Here is a 15,596-nt window from a genome sequence, read left to right on the forward strand (position 1 = left end):
ATAAAAGTCTTTGTTTTACTATGGTTGCAAATATCAAAAAATTTCTATATGTGACACGGCACCAGAGTTAAGTTAGGGTTTTTCAAAATGCTGACACACCGAGCTCAAAAGGTTCGCCATCACTGTACTAGAGGCCCAGTACATGGATTCGTGCACCGGTGGGGTCCCTCAGCCTGGCCTGCAGGAATCAGGCCAAAACCGGCAGTCTGACATCCCCCGAGGGGTCCCGGAGTGTGAGAGGGCGCTCTGCAAAGTTGCTGTCACTTGGCAGCTCCTGTGTCGAGTGTCTGCCCCCTGGTGGTCAGTGCACGTCATAGCTACTGGACGGTTGGCAGGTCGCTTGGGCTTTTATATATATAGATATCATTTATTCCCACAATTACCATAAGGTTTGCACTCTTGTTACAGCTATTTTGCAGATGAGAAAAATCACTGAGATTTACTCCTATACATTATCTCCAAAATGTGTTTTATCCCTTTTGCTAAAGCGTATTTTTTAAATTTAAGAAATTTACTGAGTATTAGCTGCTGTGCAGTGCTATTTCATATACTTCAACTAATTATATCACCTTATCTTGATTCCTCCCTGGATATATTTCTTTTTCTTGCATATTTCTGTTTTTTATTTTAAGCTCTGTAAGGCCAGAGATCATATTCTATAAAACTTCCTATTGAACAAAACATGCTTATATTAAATATGCATGAAAAATCTAGGCTAATCATGTATTTCTTCCTATAGGTATTAGCTAATGATTTGTTATAGCCATTCATTCATTCAACAAACATTTAATAAAAAAACTTAAACAAATAAGACATTACATTTGAATTTTTACCTTTTTCATTGCATCCTCAAAAGCCTTTTCCAAATACTTATATCTCCTGATGAGTTTATTGAAGACCTAAACATAAAAGAGAACCATTCAATATTTTGCAAACAATTTTAAAAGGCAATAGGAGGAGGTGTAGAAACTCACTCAAACCACAACATAGATCTACAATAAAAAATGTGTATTTAAACATACTCATGCTGTGATATGAGAACTATAAGCATTTCAAAGGAGTTATACTGGCCTAGGGGGAAAAACAGCATCAAAATGTACATGTTAAATAAAATAAATTCATTGAAGAACATAACAGGTGAGCAACCAAAAATAACTTTGATGAAAAAGAAAATAAATTTTAAAACGGTGAGATGCAGAGATTGAAATAACTGAAATGTGCAGTCCATGTGGGATTAACATGTCACCTGCCATCCCTTTAGTACAAATTAAGCTATAAAAACAAATAAAAGTATTTCCTTGAAATTCCGTAAGTCATAGGCAATAGAGTACAATCTGAAGAATGTGTTTAAAAATATCCTGTAGGAATTTGTTATGAAATCCAGTATTTGAACAAATTGGGAAATATAAATACAACTATTTTTAAGTAAAATAGCAACCCTGAATGAAGGGGGTTACATATATCATCACATAGATGGTAGGTATGCTGGCAAGGAGATCAGAGATCAGGGGAGCTTATACTCTATGTAGACACAAACATGTTTTTAGCAGATGAGCAAAATTGTTTTTACTTAATGGCAAAAAAGGATTACTGACCACCACAATCCAGTTAGAACTCTCCGACAGGGTATGTAACTGTGTCAGTGGAATTCTAGACTGTTTTTTAAGTGGAGTGATGCTTGTTATTGGACTGAATGTTTGTGTTCTCCTCAAACTCATATGTTGAAGTTCTAACTCTTAGTTGTGACTGCATTTGGACATAGGGACTTCAGGAGGTGGTTAAATGAAGTCCTAAGGGCTTGGCCCTAATCTGATAGGACTTATAAGAGCCAGAAAGAACACCTCCCTAGAAAGCAAATCAGCTAGCACCTTGAACTTCCCAGCCTTCCAAACTGAGCAATAAAATTCTGTTCTTTAAGTCACCCAATCTTATATAGCTATAACAGCTCAATAAGACTATACAATGCTCTATTTAAGTAGGGTTTTATAAATACTACTAAAGGCCCAGTGCACGAATTCGTGCACGGGTGGGGTCCGGCCGGCTTGTCCTGGGCCGGCCAGGAGGAGGGGCTGCAGGTGGTTGGCCAGTGGCCCTGCCCCTGATTGAACTCCCGGTCAAGGAGACAATTTGCATATTAGCTTTTTATTATATAGGATTTTGATAACTGTGAAAATGATTCCTGCATCTAATTCCTTTCTCTTATATCCACATAATATATTTTCATCTAAAACTTCCAGTGTTTATTCCATAATAATACAGTCAAGACAGGATCCAAGAGTAAATATTACAGTGCTGCCCTTTATGGGGAAAGAATAATGGCCCAGGCATGGGATTGAGGAGTATGATTTTTCTTTCAGGCCTTCTTATCTTTCTTTCCCAGTGGAACTCAATTAGCAAATAATACACCTTGTGACTTGCATGAATTTAATTCTAACAAAAGTTCTGTGAGGAAGATAAGGTGGGCATTAACGTGATATTAGGCAGATCCAGGAACTGCTATTAAGTATGAGAGCAGGAACAGAATTCAGAAATTCTGGTCCTTAGTGAACTATACTTATTTGATAAACCAAAGGCTGAGTGGGAAATATAAAAGTCCGGTTTTTGAATTGAATACATTTGCTTCAGTACACACCTGCTCAGGGCTCTGTAGGCAATTTACACACAGAGGAGAAACAAAGATTTTTTTAATCTCACTTAAGGATATTTTACTTTTTCCATTGATTTTTTTAGAAAGAGTGAAAGGAAGGGAGGGGGGCGGACAGAGAGATAAACATTGATGCAAGAGAGACATTTCAATTGGTTGCCTCCTGTTGGCACCCCGACCTGGACCAGGGATCGAGTCTGCAACCCAGTTATGTGCCATTGATGGGGAATCAAACCCACAACCCTTTGGTCCAAGGGCTGACGCTCTAACCACTTAACAAAACTGGCCAGGGCCCACTCAATCCTTAAAACTATTTTTAAGTTGTCTGTTACATATTTCTTATATATAAAAAGGAAACAAATACCTTTGCTAAAATGCCATGAGATTGGAATAATTTTTTGAAGTTAAAATTCTTAGTGGCCACATATCTCATATTAGTTGGCTTTCACATTTTAATAACCAAAGTAAAGACAGTTTCTAAGCATCTGAAATCCAGTCACTTAGTTGTCAGTAAGTCCTATGGCCTTTTTCATGAATATATTGAAATGTGTATAACAAGACTTGGGTGATCTTGGACTCAACCACAACATATAGTTGGAAATAAGAAGTGACTTTTAAGAAGGGTCCAAGATAGAATCAGAATAGGAACACACCAATTCTAAGTGGCTAATCATGCTGTCTTCAGCTTTAGACGATAATGTTGTTTCTCACATTCTTTTTTTTTTAAAATATATTTTATTGATTTTTTACAGAGAGGAAGGGAGAGAGATAGAGAGTTAGAAACATCGATGAGAGAGAAACATCGATCAGCTGCCTCCTGCACATCCCCCACTAGGGATGTGCCCGCAACCAACGTATATGCCCTTGACCGGAATCGAACCTGGGACCTTTCAGTCCGCAGGCCGACGCTCTATCCACCGACCCAAACCGGTTTCGGCATTTCTCACATTCTTGCCACTTCCTGACCCTCAGTAGGGCCTAAAGACTTAACTTTTTCACCAATCTAATGAATGCAGAAGGATATTTCATAATTTCAATGAATTTGTCTTCATCTGTTTTTTGGGGGAATTGTATTTCCTCTTCTTTGAAATGCCTAGGTGTCTTTTCCTAATAGGCTGCTTATCTTTTTCTTACTGACTTGCAGTTCCTTATTTAATCTGGATATGAATCCTTAATAGGTTTTATGTATCACAAATATCTTCTTACTCTTCCTTTTCTAACAGGTACATGATAGTCTCTTAATATGAATTACCAAACTTTACTTAATTATACTCTATTGGTCCACTATTACACTGTTTTTAATCCCTTGAGATTTTTATAAGCAACACTATGATAATGAACACTGTATGCATACTAGAAGTGGAATTCCTGGGTCAAAAAAATATATAGTTTTAGTTTTGAAAGATACTACCAAATTGCTCTCCTTAAACGTTGGTCTAATTTATACTCTCACTAGAAAATATATGACTATTCAATTCCCCACTTCCCTTACAGGTGAGAGGTATAAATCTCGACCTTCTTAATATTTTGATGCCCATTACAAGAACTGAGTATCTCTCAATGTTATAAGCTATAAACTATTCCTATTTAAAAAGTGGCCTATAGAATCCCTGAACCTAATATTTCCCTGAATCCTGTTCAAATGTTTCCCTTCTAACAAAACATGATAGGCTCTACCTGAGCATGGTTTCGGATGGTTTCATGATCTTCTTTTGCTGAAAACACACAGTGGTTGGTCATCTTGGTCTTGTCACCATCATCTATGCGTGTCCCTCCAGGGGCTAAAAAAGAGAAAGGTAATGGGCAGAACAGATCAACCCTGCACCTCGAGGGAAACAATAAAAGTAGATGTCAACTCTAAGAGTAACATAACATTTCATAGAGTGATGGGCATACAGAGCAATACAAATGTTCTTATCTATTTGTTTATGTTCCTCTAATACAGTGGTTCTCAACCTGTGGGTTGCGACCCCTTTGGGGGTCAAACGACCCTTCCTTCACAGGGGTCGCCTAAGACCATCGGAAAATACATATATAATTACATATTGTTTTTGTGATTAATCACTATGCTTTAATTATGTTCAATTTATAACACTGAAAATACATCCTGCATATCAGATATTTACATTACGATTCATAACAGTAGCAAAATTACAGTTATGAAGTAGCAACGAAAATAATTTTATGGTTGGGGGTCACCACAACATGAGGAACTGTATTAAAGGGTTGCAGCATTAGGGAGGTTGAGAACCACTGCTCTAATACAATGCAAATTGGTTGCTCCATTTTAAACTCCCACCACGTATATGAGATTGTTGTTCTACATTCTTGCCTTCACTAGATTCTATCACTATAAGTATGGTCTTTCCCAACTATATCCTTAATCATGGCAGCTAAGCAATAATATTTATTCACTGAACTTAATTGTTCTCAATGCAATTCCTGATGTTTCCCATACCAGGACACTGTCCACTTTTCACTCTTGATAATATTTTGTCGGACTCTAGTTCACCAACACAGGCATTGACCACACCTGGCTTTTATAGTATAGGTCTTGTTGGTTTCCACGGGAGTAGGTAATAAAACTGTTCCCTCCTCCACTAATCCAGTTTTCCATGCAGGGTTGGGCAGTGCACGCTCTGACTCCTTGCCATCTGTATTTGGTCACTCTGTAGCTGCATTGGCAAGGCACGAGTGTGCTTTATTCCCTCTCCTCTTCTTTTTCCCATGGCTGATATGGTGTCATAAAATAAATGGACTAGAACAAAAGAATGCCATTTTTCTACGACTCAACTTTCCACAGTGCACGTCTCCTCCTGCAAGTTTTAACGGTGGCCATTAAAACATGGGTTGATTAGAAGAACAGAAGGAGAACAGCAGGTATTTCTGTTTCCTGATTCTACTTCACTTTAATTAGAGTAGAAAGTTTGAGTAAGCCAAGTTAGATTACTATCTTTTATACACTCAACAAATATTTATAGATTACATACTTCTACCGCCACTTTGTTTAAGTGTATAAATGCCTTGATTTAATTTGTGATTTCAAATCTTTGGATGAAAAGGTCTACACATAGCCAAAGCCAACTTTTTCTTAACCTCAGCATACAGTTTTATAAGTAAATTAGTTTTTAGAAAAGTCAGCTCCTTCAAGAGTCTATTTTCATTCAAATAATTATGCATAAGATTTAATTAGCTCTCTGTAATGAATTCAACCACCTGGACCAACATTTTATTAAGATGATAATCTCCTAACAATCCTGCACTAATAATTCCAACTTGGTGGAAGTTACATAACAGAAATGCCTGATTTTGAAACTACAGTCTTTTTTTTTTAAAGTGGCAATTTTTTAAAATTGCATTCTTTTACAAAACATTTGTTACACATTAATATTGCAACATTAAATATTATTTTCCCTGATATTGGGACCAAGTATTAATTGCTATTTCTAAAGATTTTGGTAAGCTTGCTGTTTTTCTCAAAGTAGAAGTAAAACCAGTGAACTATTTCTTATATCTATTCTTCAAAGGGTAGAATTGAAATACCAAGGAAATGTTGCTCTAAGAACAATGGGAGAAGGTAAATATTTTTGTGGGTGGGAAGAAAATTCTCACATAGTTGATAAGTAAACAAAGTGTTTATATAAAAAGAATGCACCTGACTGGCTTCAGTCATTACATCATAGGTCTGGCGTCAGTAGACATCCAGGGGTGTAGGGCCTGTGCTCATAGTTGTACCAAACATTGTGCTCTACCCTCTTCTCGGATGTATGGATGAGGCATGAAGGAGTGAACCCTGGCCTGCAGATGTAAATTTGCTGATTATCATTATACACATGGTAAATGAAGCATTGAGATGATCAATGCAAAGCATATAGATAATTTAATACATATGTGGGGAGAGTAAGTACAGAAACCCAGGAGTCATGTAAGAAGTGACATCCAGATGTTGGAGAAAGTCTAAATGGTTCATGTAAGGGAAAAACATAAAACATTTCAAGCACAACAAAGGGTCAACGATGCTGCCAGGAGGCGCAGAGACTGGAAAAGGGTCCATATCATTGACTAATGAAGTCATGTGTCGCTTTGGCAAGAACCAAATTTTGCTGAAGACTATATATTTGCATGGAATTTACCAGTGTGTCAATAAAAGTATATCACAATGAATGAAACACAAAAAAACAATAAACATATCAGAAAATATTCAGCTTCATAATTAATTTAAAACTCTTAAATGAAAATATGTATCACCGGACAAAAATCCAAAAACCTGATAAAATTGAGAGTACCTAACATTGCTAAAGGTGTAGGTAAATAGGAACACAGGATTTTTTTCATTTATTGATTTGTTGTTCCACCTATTTATGCATTCATTGGTTGATTCTTGTATGTGTCCTGATGAGGGATTGAAACTGCAACCTTGGCACATCAAGACAATGCTCCAACCAACTGAGCTGCCTGGCCAGGGCTAGGAACATATGATTTTTGATAAAACGTTGACATTCCTTTTTTGGGCTAATTTTCTCTCTCTCAGAGAGTTTGATAGACATAGACAGACATAGATATTTCCATCCATCAATTCATTACTCCCTTGCTAAGTACATAAAGATGTGACCAAATAAAAGCACAAATATGTGTAAACAGATACTGATTACATTGTTGTTTATAATAATGAAAATCGGAAAGGAGTTGAATATTCTTAAAAATCAGTAGGGTTTTAATTCTCTTTAGAATCATCCAAAATAACACTCATGGACATAAAAGGCAGTAACATATTGCAGAGTAAATACAAAATAACATATACTGTATCGTATTTGTATACTAATCCATTCTCAAAAGTTTGTGTATTTAGGTAGAGAAGGGAATTAAGCAAAATATTAAAAATTGTCACCTCTGGGTTTGAACACTACCTATAGCAGCTTTTATGTGTGGACTTGAATTACCTACAGTGATGATGTGAGATAATTTATAAACAATAACAACAAAATTAATTTGTTATGCAGTGAAAACCATCAGTACAGATCAAAAAGGGGCCTGTAGTAAATGGGGCAAATACTGTAATAAATACATGAGCTCAGAGGGAGAAATTAAAGGGTGAGTCTACTTCAGAATGGAGAAACGTATATACTTGTCTTACAGTAGGCTGGCTTAAGCAGTGTTTTTCAATGAAAGGCACTACAGTGGGTAGGGCAGCGCAATTTCTCATTTTATTGACTGTCCTTTGTATGGTAAAGTAGGAAGCATACATGACCTCCACTCCTAAGTCTACATAGCAACCAAATCACTTCCACACATCTGCAAATGTTCCTATGGCAGTTGAAAATCGCTGGCCTAGGGAATTTGACCACTCCAGTGATTTATGGCTACTACAGAAACCAATGATCAAAACTAAGTTCTTACTAAGAATAACTATGAAAGAAACAAAGGGTGGTTATGATACCTAATAAACATTTAGATAAAGACACTATGTCACTAAAATAGACTTCTGCAGCCTTCTTCCCTGACGCCTCTGCTCTATTAGGTAAGTTTTTATTTTCCTTTTCTACTTATCTTTAATACTTTGAAAATCTCTCTTTAATCCTTTCAGCTATAAACTCAGTTATAAAGATGTTTTAAAAACTAGATTTAAACTATATTTCTTCGATATTTTATTTATGGATGAAATGGCATTTAGAGAAACACTAGCAATTATTTTTGAAATTTGTTGACAGTTACATTTTATTGCACCCCCGCCCCCCCCCCCCCAAAAAAAAAGTGGGCTCAAAAGAAAAGTTGGCATGGTAATGGGGATTAAATAAACATACTGGAAGGATCTAGATGACATATACAAAGTTCTAATATACTGCAGAAATTATTCTTCCTGTGTTAAATGCTCCAGAAACATTTAAGGATTAGGAACACATGGGAAAGTTGGCTTCTACCTAAAGCCATTTTTAATGTCAACAAAAAAGCCTCAATTCTATGCCTTTTTAAATTACTAATCATTTCACAGCCACATTAATACTATTCCAAATTGTAATCTAGATAAAAATTGGTGAGACTCCCACAAATGTAAACTTAAAAAAATTCTATCTTGTAAAAAAATATTTCAATAGAATTAAAAGTAGATACACTACAAGAAGATGCTATAATGCAGGCTTACCAAGCATACTGCCAGCTACCAGGATATCGAAGAGTGTGTCTGCATAGCGACGATAATCTAGTCTTGAGCCTGTAGAGTCCAGAAACTTGGCTACAGCTTCAAGGTCATCACCAGCTTCATTAAGCCCCTGGACAAGTGTATCCCTGAAGACTGTGGGTTCGAATTTCTCTTTTTCATCTCAAATAAAAAAAAAGTTATAAAATTATTCCTTTATTTACATATTACATTCCCAAATGCAACCATACTATGTTTGATATTGTATTTAAAAATTCAAGTGCAATTAAGTTTTTCTACTAGATTTCTACGTTCTAAAACCCCTTGTTCAAACACTTATTCAAGCAATTTATTTCTGTTTAAAAAGGGCACAAAAATTTGTAACTCTAATACATAAAAAAATGATGATTGATCATTTGTTTCATTCATAGAATGGGCCAATGTAATTCACTAACCCTAACTATCTGAGAAAAAATAGAGTATAACATTCAAAACTTAAAATTTTGTTTTATCTGAGACAGAAAAAGAAAAAAAAGATCCAGGGAAAAGCACCTAAAAATAAAGAAGACTATATATAAAAAACAAAATAAAGAAAATAAAGAAGAATGCTGGGAGAGCGTTTTTCAATAGCATAATGTAAAATTCCTTCAATATAATGATGTTAGAATTCCTAGTGGTTTGTATTAAGAGATTTACTGGTTTCATAAGGGGTTAACACCACAGCCTCAGAACCAGAGAAGAACGGCATTCCCAGTACCAGTCAGCTTCAAGCGGTGTAAGATATCATAGTCAGATGTAAATGAACTTGAATAATATTCCTCATGAACAAGAAATAAAGGTCCTTTTATGCTATAAGCAAAACATTATGCAACTAAGAACATGCAAATATTGACTACAGAAAAAAATATAATTTTTTAAACGGGAAGGGAGAGAATGGGAACTCTAGAGGCAGATTATGAGGTGCTGGAGTAGTGGGTGGATTACTAACTGACTCTGAGTAGGTGGAATTCATGGGCAAGGAAAGAAAACTGCATCCCTTACTCAGGGTCCAGCTAAAGGGTAATTTTCCTCTCCTCACAGAGAAAAGGTCTCTTTTCCTGAAATATGAGAAATGAGCAGTAAAGATCACAAGAAATAAAGAAGCCCAAAGACCAAGGGCTGTTTATGAAGTCTTATGACCAGCTTCCAAAATCAATTGAGGCCATCCCTACAATGACACTCAACCTGCTAAGATGTTGACGCAGGTGGCAGAATAGACTTTGATGATCAAAAATTATAAATTCAAGGCATTGGAAAATATAAGTTGGTTAATAAGGTAAAACCCAGACGATGCCACGGATTCATGCTGAGGACTTTGTTTTGAATCTAAGAGACAACTGAAAAGCTTTTTGTAAGAGCTTTCATCCTCCAGTTATATTTTCCAAAGATCTGCCAAGGAAGGGGAGAAGCAAGAGGAGGAAGATAGCATACCATGGCCAGAGATTCTCAACAGCAAGTAATTAGGTCAAAATGATCACTTACAGCTTGGGAATCTTGAAAAGTCATGAGGCATGATGGGATTAATAATTCTTTTGTAGACTGGAAAACAAATTCCCACCTGCTAAGATAAGTGTCCATGCAGAGGAATACAAACTTCTTGTACAGGAGCATGGCAAGAACATGGATGGAAGTTTGAGGAAATAAGACATTTTACCAAAAGGTTCTTTTCCATCTGAGATAATAGTATATTACACATTTAATTTGAGGACAGGCTAACAAATCCTAACAAAAATATGCCATTGCTTCCTGGAGTTTCCATTTGGCAGGTCAAATCTCCCTCCAAGTGGGAACATATAATTAGGGCCTCAAATTTATACTATGTTGGTGAATCACAAGTGAGACACGGAGGAGTTAATCAGAATAACCCTTAAGCTGACATGGAGAAATGAGCCTATTTCTGACACTCAAATATGCCTGTAAGTTATCTAGATGCATTGCTTTCTCGGGGAATTATGGTAATTGGTTAATATAGCATTTTTTCAACCTGTTGATAATTAAGTGATAAACAACATAACCTACATCCCTCTCTGTGGTAAGTGAATAACTGTCATGAATTTTCTAATCATACACACACATATATATTTGCACATTTAAAGCTTTACTTGATTAGTTGCTCCCACTACTTATTGTAAAGCTGAGTAATGTAAAACCATTAGCACAGGTGTAAAGGCTCAGGGAGAAACCTCAGATTGTGGTCACTCTGGATGCCTGCAATTGGGTCATTTATTTTGTCTCCTATTTTCATTCATTTTAATCCAATTTCTCTACAAAATTTTCAGGGAGGTCATTTCAGTCATTGAATATTTCATTTAGCTAAGCATAACAGTGGTTCAGAGGAGAAATTTTCATCTTTTTAGATTCCCACAAACCACAATGGAAAACATAACTTCTTTGGAGAAAATTAGTTATGCATATTTCATAAAGGAAAAGACAGCCTGAAAGGAGCTCTATATGATGCGTCCTGCCATAATGTTGAATTTTGATGTTCAGTAATAAGAAATACAGTTTTTTGGTACCAACTTGTACACGGAAGAGCATTAGCTTTGCCAGGAACTAATTTCGAACGGAAGACAGATTTTCAGAAGACAGCCTATCAAAATGACCTTGAAACAGCCTCAGTAGATTTTTCCTCAGCTTAACAAAACTGCCAACCACTTATCTGAAGTCGGCCCCGTCACAATAGCAAAAGAAAAGCCAGAGCACTATAAACCGTCAGGAGGCAATTCACTGTTACAAAGAATATAAAATGAGGTTGACTCTATTTTTCTCCTGTCCGCAGTCTGGCACGAAATGGCTCAAGTGCTGCTTAAATCCCCGGCAGACCTGAGCCTATAAATCCAGATCAACTGAGCAACGATATACAATAGACTGCGGGGCTCTGAGTGCTCCAGCAGCAATAAGGCTCAGGCACGATCTCGCCGACCGAATGAATCAGAGGCAAACCAGCTCAGAATTAGAGGACCTTTCCGGTTTCAAAGACTGCAAGACCAGCTTGCTTGTGGAATCATGTCTGCTGTTGTGCAACACATTCTTGGGCTGGCTCTTGGCTTTGGTGCTGTTACCGTGTGTGAATCAGTGTCACTAATAAAGCTGCTAGAGCTGGAGATCCAGTCTGAGATTAACACGGTTCCTCTGTGGGCAGGACGTGGCAAACCTTTCTGCACCTCACAGTAGGGCATATATTAAATATTATCACATTACCAGGCCCAACAACACCTTAACTGTAATTAGGTTTCTGGACTATATTGTTCCTTAATTATGAAGCCCTTTTGAAATCAACTATGATGATTTTTATAGTCCCATCCGCCCAAGACTACTTTAAACAATAAGACAACGAATGCATGTTGGTTGTAGTGCCTTGTCTTGGTACCAGTTTCCAGATTTTAATGGGGAAATCACTTTGTTAGAGGACTCAGTAGAGGGCGGTGGCTCAGGCTATGCTTTTACTTAGACAGTTTATGGGGATGAGCCAGTGATTAAAAAACAAACACACAAACAACAACAAAACACATTGAAAGAAGAAGAGTGCAAACAGAAATACTGTACAAAATAACCATTTGGTTACTTTAAACATTTTTAAATTTTCATTGTTTAGTGGGAGCGTGGAGCTTTCCAGGGGGCAGCATTTACAGTTAAATTCAGCCTTAGAGCAACCTAGTGACTCTTGGAAACACTTCTCATCCAATTGACCAATGGTACTGAGACTTCTTTACTTTCTAAATGACTACATTTATCCTAACCCAGACACAGCACTGCAAGGGGACATCAGCAGCAGGTGCTGCCTCAACACCTCAATGGAACACGCAAAAGGCATACATTCTGGGTAATCAATTCAACAGTGTAGCACCTGATAACCACTAAACGGCATGATGCTTCATAATCAGGAAGATATTCAGCCATCATTTATCTTTGTACATGATACTTCCTTAAATATTGTCAGTCACTTTCCTCAGGGTTAGTCAACACAATAATTTCATTTGTTTTGTATTTTAAAAAGTTTCTCTATCAAGTATTAGCTCAATTATTCTTAAATCCAAGAGGATCTCTACATAAATATGCAAAACTGATTAAATATAAACACTTAAAAGATCCTTGAAAATATCCCGAGTTTTAAAGATATTTAGGGCAGTAAGTTTAATTTGACTTCCTAAATTCTGAAAAGGTAAAAACTCTTTCCCTAACTTACTTTTCCTTTAGTTGTAGCATCCTTGCTATTTATACTTTTTAAAAAATAACAAAGAAAGCAAAAAACAAATACAAATGAGGATGTCAAAACACTAAAGTTAATTATCTTCACTTGAGGGTGAGGCAACCTGACCAGATATAATTATCCTCATTTTGTAGATAACGACACAAAGCTCAGCCAAGTTAGATGACTTGTCCAAAATCAAACAGCTAAATGACTGGCAATTCTAAGGCTGGATCTCAGACCTTCAGATTCTCCATCCAGAGTTCAAAAGACAGGAATTAGTGAGGTTAGCTGGAAACAAGGATATAATTCTAAATCTTCTCTACTTTGATATTTTGATTGGAACTTTAAGCACACCTACACATATACATTCCCCCCCCCCCCCCCCCCACACACACACACACAAACACACAACACAACCTACCCCTTTTCCGAGTTTTGAACCGCTGGCCTGTTAGCACTGGCTTCTGATGCTTATTCATAAAATTTCTGAAAACAAAGAAAATAAAGATTATGTAATTCAATTAAGCAGTTCATATAAAAATGGTCCTATTAAGCATAATGGGACTAATAAGCATATGTTTAATCTCATTTGTTTTGTATTTTAAAAAGTTTCTCTAAGAAGTATTAGCTCAATTATTCTTAAATATACTTATAAAAAATTGGATATACTTTAAAAAATGAGATAATTTTAACTACTGAATTAGCAAAAGTTTTAAAGTTTAATAATATCTAGTGTTGACAAAAGACATAAGGGAAACAACCTCAGGCATAAACTTTGGCATAAGGGAGAAACTCCATGCAATACTACTGGGCAGCATTTGTTGAATACCTATAAATATTTACATGTGCACAACCTGTGTTCAGCAATTTCTGTACTAGGAATTTATACCCACACAAATATGTAAATATATTTTGTGAGTGTGTGTATAGAAAGAATTCAGTTGAGCATTGTTGGATGCATAAAGAAATGGGAACTTAAATGCTCATGAGGCTGGTTAAACAAGTTATAATAAGCCATCAAATGATCAAATGGAATTTCATGAAGTTTTACAAATGAAGGAATTAGCCCTGGTACCTTTCCGATTATGTTTCCTACATCTACATGTCTTCCCATCACTCACTGTGCTCCAGCCACACTGCCCTTTCTCCTCCAATGTGCCAGCGTGGTCACCTCTCTTCTGGGAAGGATGCTATCCCGGTCATTCCCTTGGTTTTCTCTCTACACCCAATCAAATGCGTCCTGTGCAGTGAGGCTTCCTTCTCTCCATGGCGCTAAGCAGGCCCTGCCATTTTATCATGTCTGTTTGCCTCTGGTCTATTTCTCCCTTGAGGGTGTAACCTCCATGCAGGTAGGGACTTCATAGGTTTACTCTATAGTGTGTCTGTAGCACCTAAAATAATTCTGAGTAAAGAGTAAGATTTACTAAATAATGTCCCATAAGCTGTGACACTGACATTGTCAAATGAGCTGTGCCAAGGCATTGCTAATGGAAAAAAACAAGTGGAATAAGAGTGTAAAACAGAATTTTTTGGTTAAAATGGTGATATATATATTCTACTTTTCTATGCAAGCAAAACATCAAAGATACCAAAAACTGCTAAAAGTCTTGTATTTGTTTACCTCACAGGGCAGAGATTTGGGTATTCTATATTATCTTATTGGATTTAATACACAACTAAAAAATATATTAAATTAGCTTTGAAAAAAGCAAAAAAATAATGTTTGCTGGCATAAATATTACAATCTGAAAATGTCTAGATCACCTAAATTATAAGAACTAACAATTAAGATATCAAGCAAATTATTTAATTATCTTTCAAAGTGTTTAACAATTATGACTTGAAAATGTCCAGATTTTCTCCAATACTTACACCATTATAAATAATCAAGAAAATTTGTACTATTCAAGTAAATTATTTTTTTTAATTAAATCTTTATTGTTCAGATTATTACATTAGTTCCTCTTTTTCCCCACCATAACTCCCCTCCACCCAGTTCCTACCCCACCCTCCGCCCTCACTCCCCACCCACTGTCCTCATCCATAGGTGCACGATTTTTGTCCAGTCTCTTCCCTCACCCCCCCACCCCTTTCCCCCACCAAGAATAGTCAGTCCATTCCCTTTCTATGTCCCTGATTCTATTACAATCACCAGTTCATACTGTTCATCAGATTATTTATTCCCTTGATTTTTAGATTCACTTGTTGATAGTTGTGTTATTTGTTGTTCATAGCTTGTATCTTTACCTTTTTCTTCTTCTTCCTCTTCTTAAAGGATACCTTTCAGCATTTCATATAATACTGGTTTGGTGGTGATGAACTCCTTTAGCTTTTTCTTATCTGTGAAGCTCTTTATCTGGCCTTCACTTCTGAATGATAGCTTTGCTGGATAAAGTAGTCTTGGTTGTAGGTTCTTGGTATTCATCACTTTGAATATTTCTTGCCACTCCCTTCTGGCCTGCAAAGTTTCTGTTGAGAAATCAGCTGACAGTCGTATGGGTACTCCCTTGTAGGTAACTGAGTTTCTTTCTCTTGCTGCTTTTAGGATTCTTTGTCTTTTGCTCTTGGCATTTTAATTATGATGTGTC

General features: G+C 36.5%; 1 protein-coding gene across 6 annotated transcripts in view; it reads right to left on the minus strand.

Moving 5' to 3' along the window:
* The window catches only part of BZW2 (basic leucine zipper and W2 domains 2), a 52,958-nt gene that overhangs the window by 21,378 nt on the left and 15,984 nt on the right, over positions 1-15,596 (minus strand). For all 6 annotated transcript variants that reach the window (XR_004970874.1, XR_004970877.1, XR_004970876.1 and 3 more), the window contains exons 2-5: positions 13,430-13,494; positions 8,784-8,960; positions 4,322-4,425; positions 834-899 (exon numbers count right to left, since the gene is read on the minus strand). Coding sequence is in view for 2 of the 6 variants with exons in the window: in XM_036328002.1 (XP_036183895.1) it covers positions 834-899; positions 4,322-4,425; positions 8,784-8,960; positions 13,430-13,487 (405 nt within the window). In the remaining 4 variants the exon portion in view is untranslated. The remainder of the gene's footprint in view (positions 1-833; positions 900-4,321; positions 4,426-8,783; positions 8,961-13,429; positions 13,495-15,596) is intronic.

Source organism: Myotis myotis, unplaced genomic scaffold (assembly GCF_014108235.1).
Source record: "Myotis myotis isolate mMyoMyo1 unplaced genomic scaffold, mMyoMyo1.p scaffold_m19_p_11, whole genome shotgun sequence".
NCBI classification, from domain to species: domain Eukaryota; kingdom Metazoa; phylum Chordata; class Mammalia; order Chiroptera; family Vespertilionidae; genus Myotis; species Myotis myotis.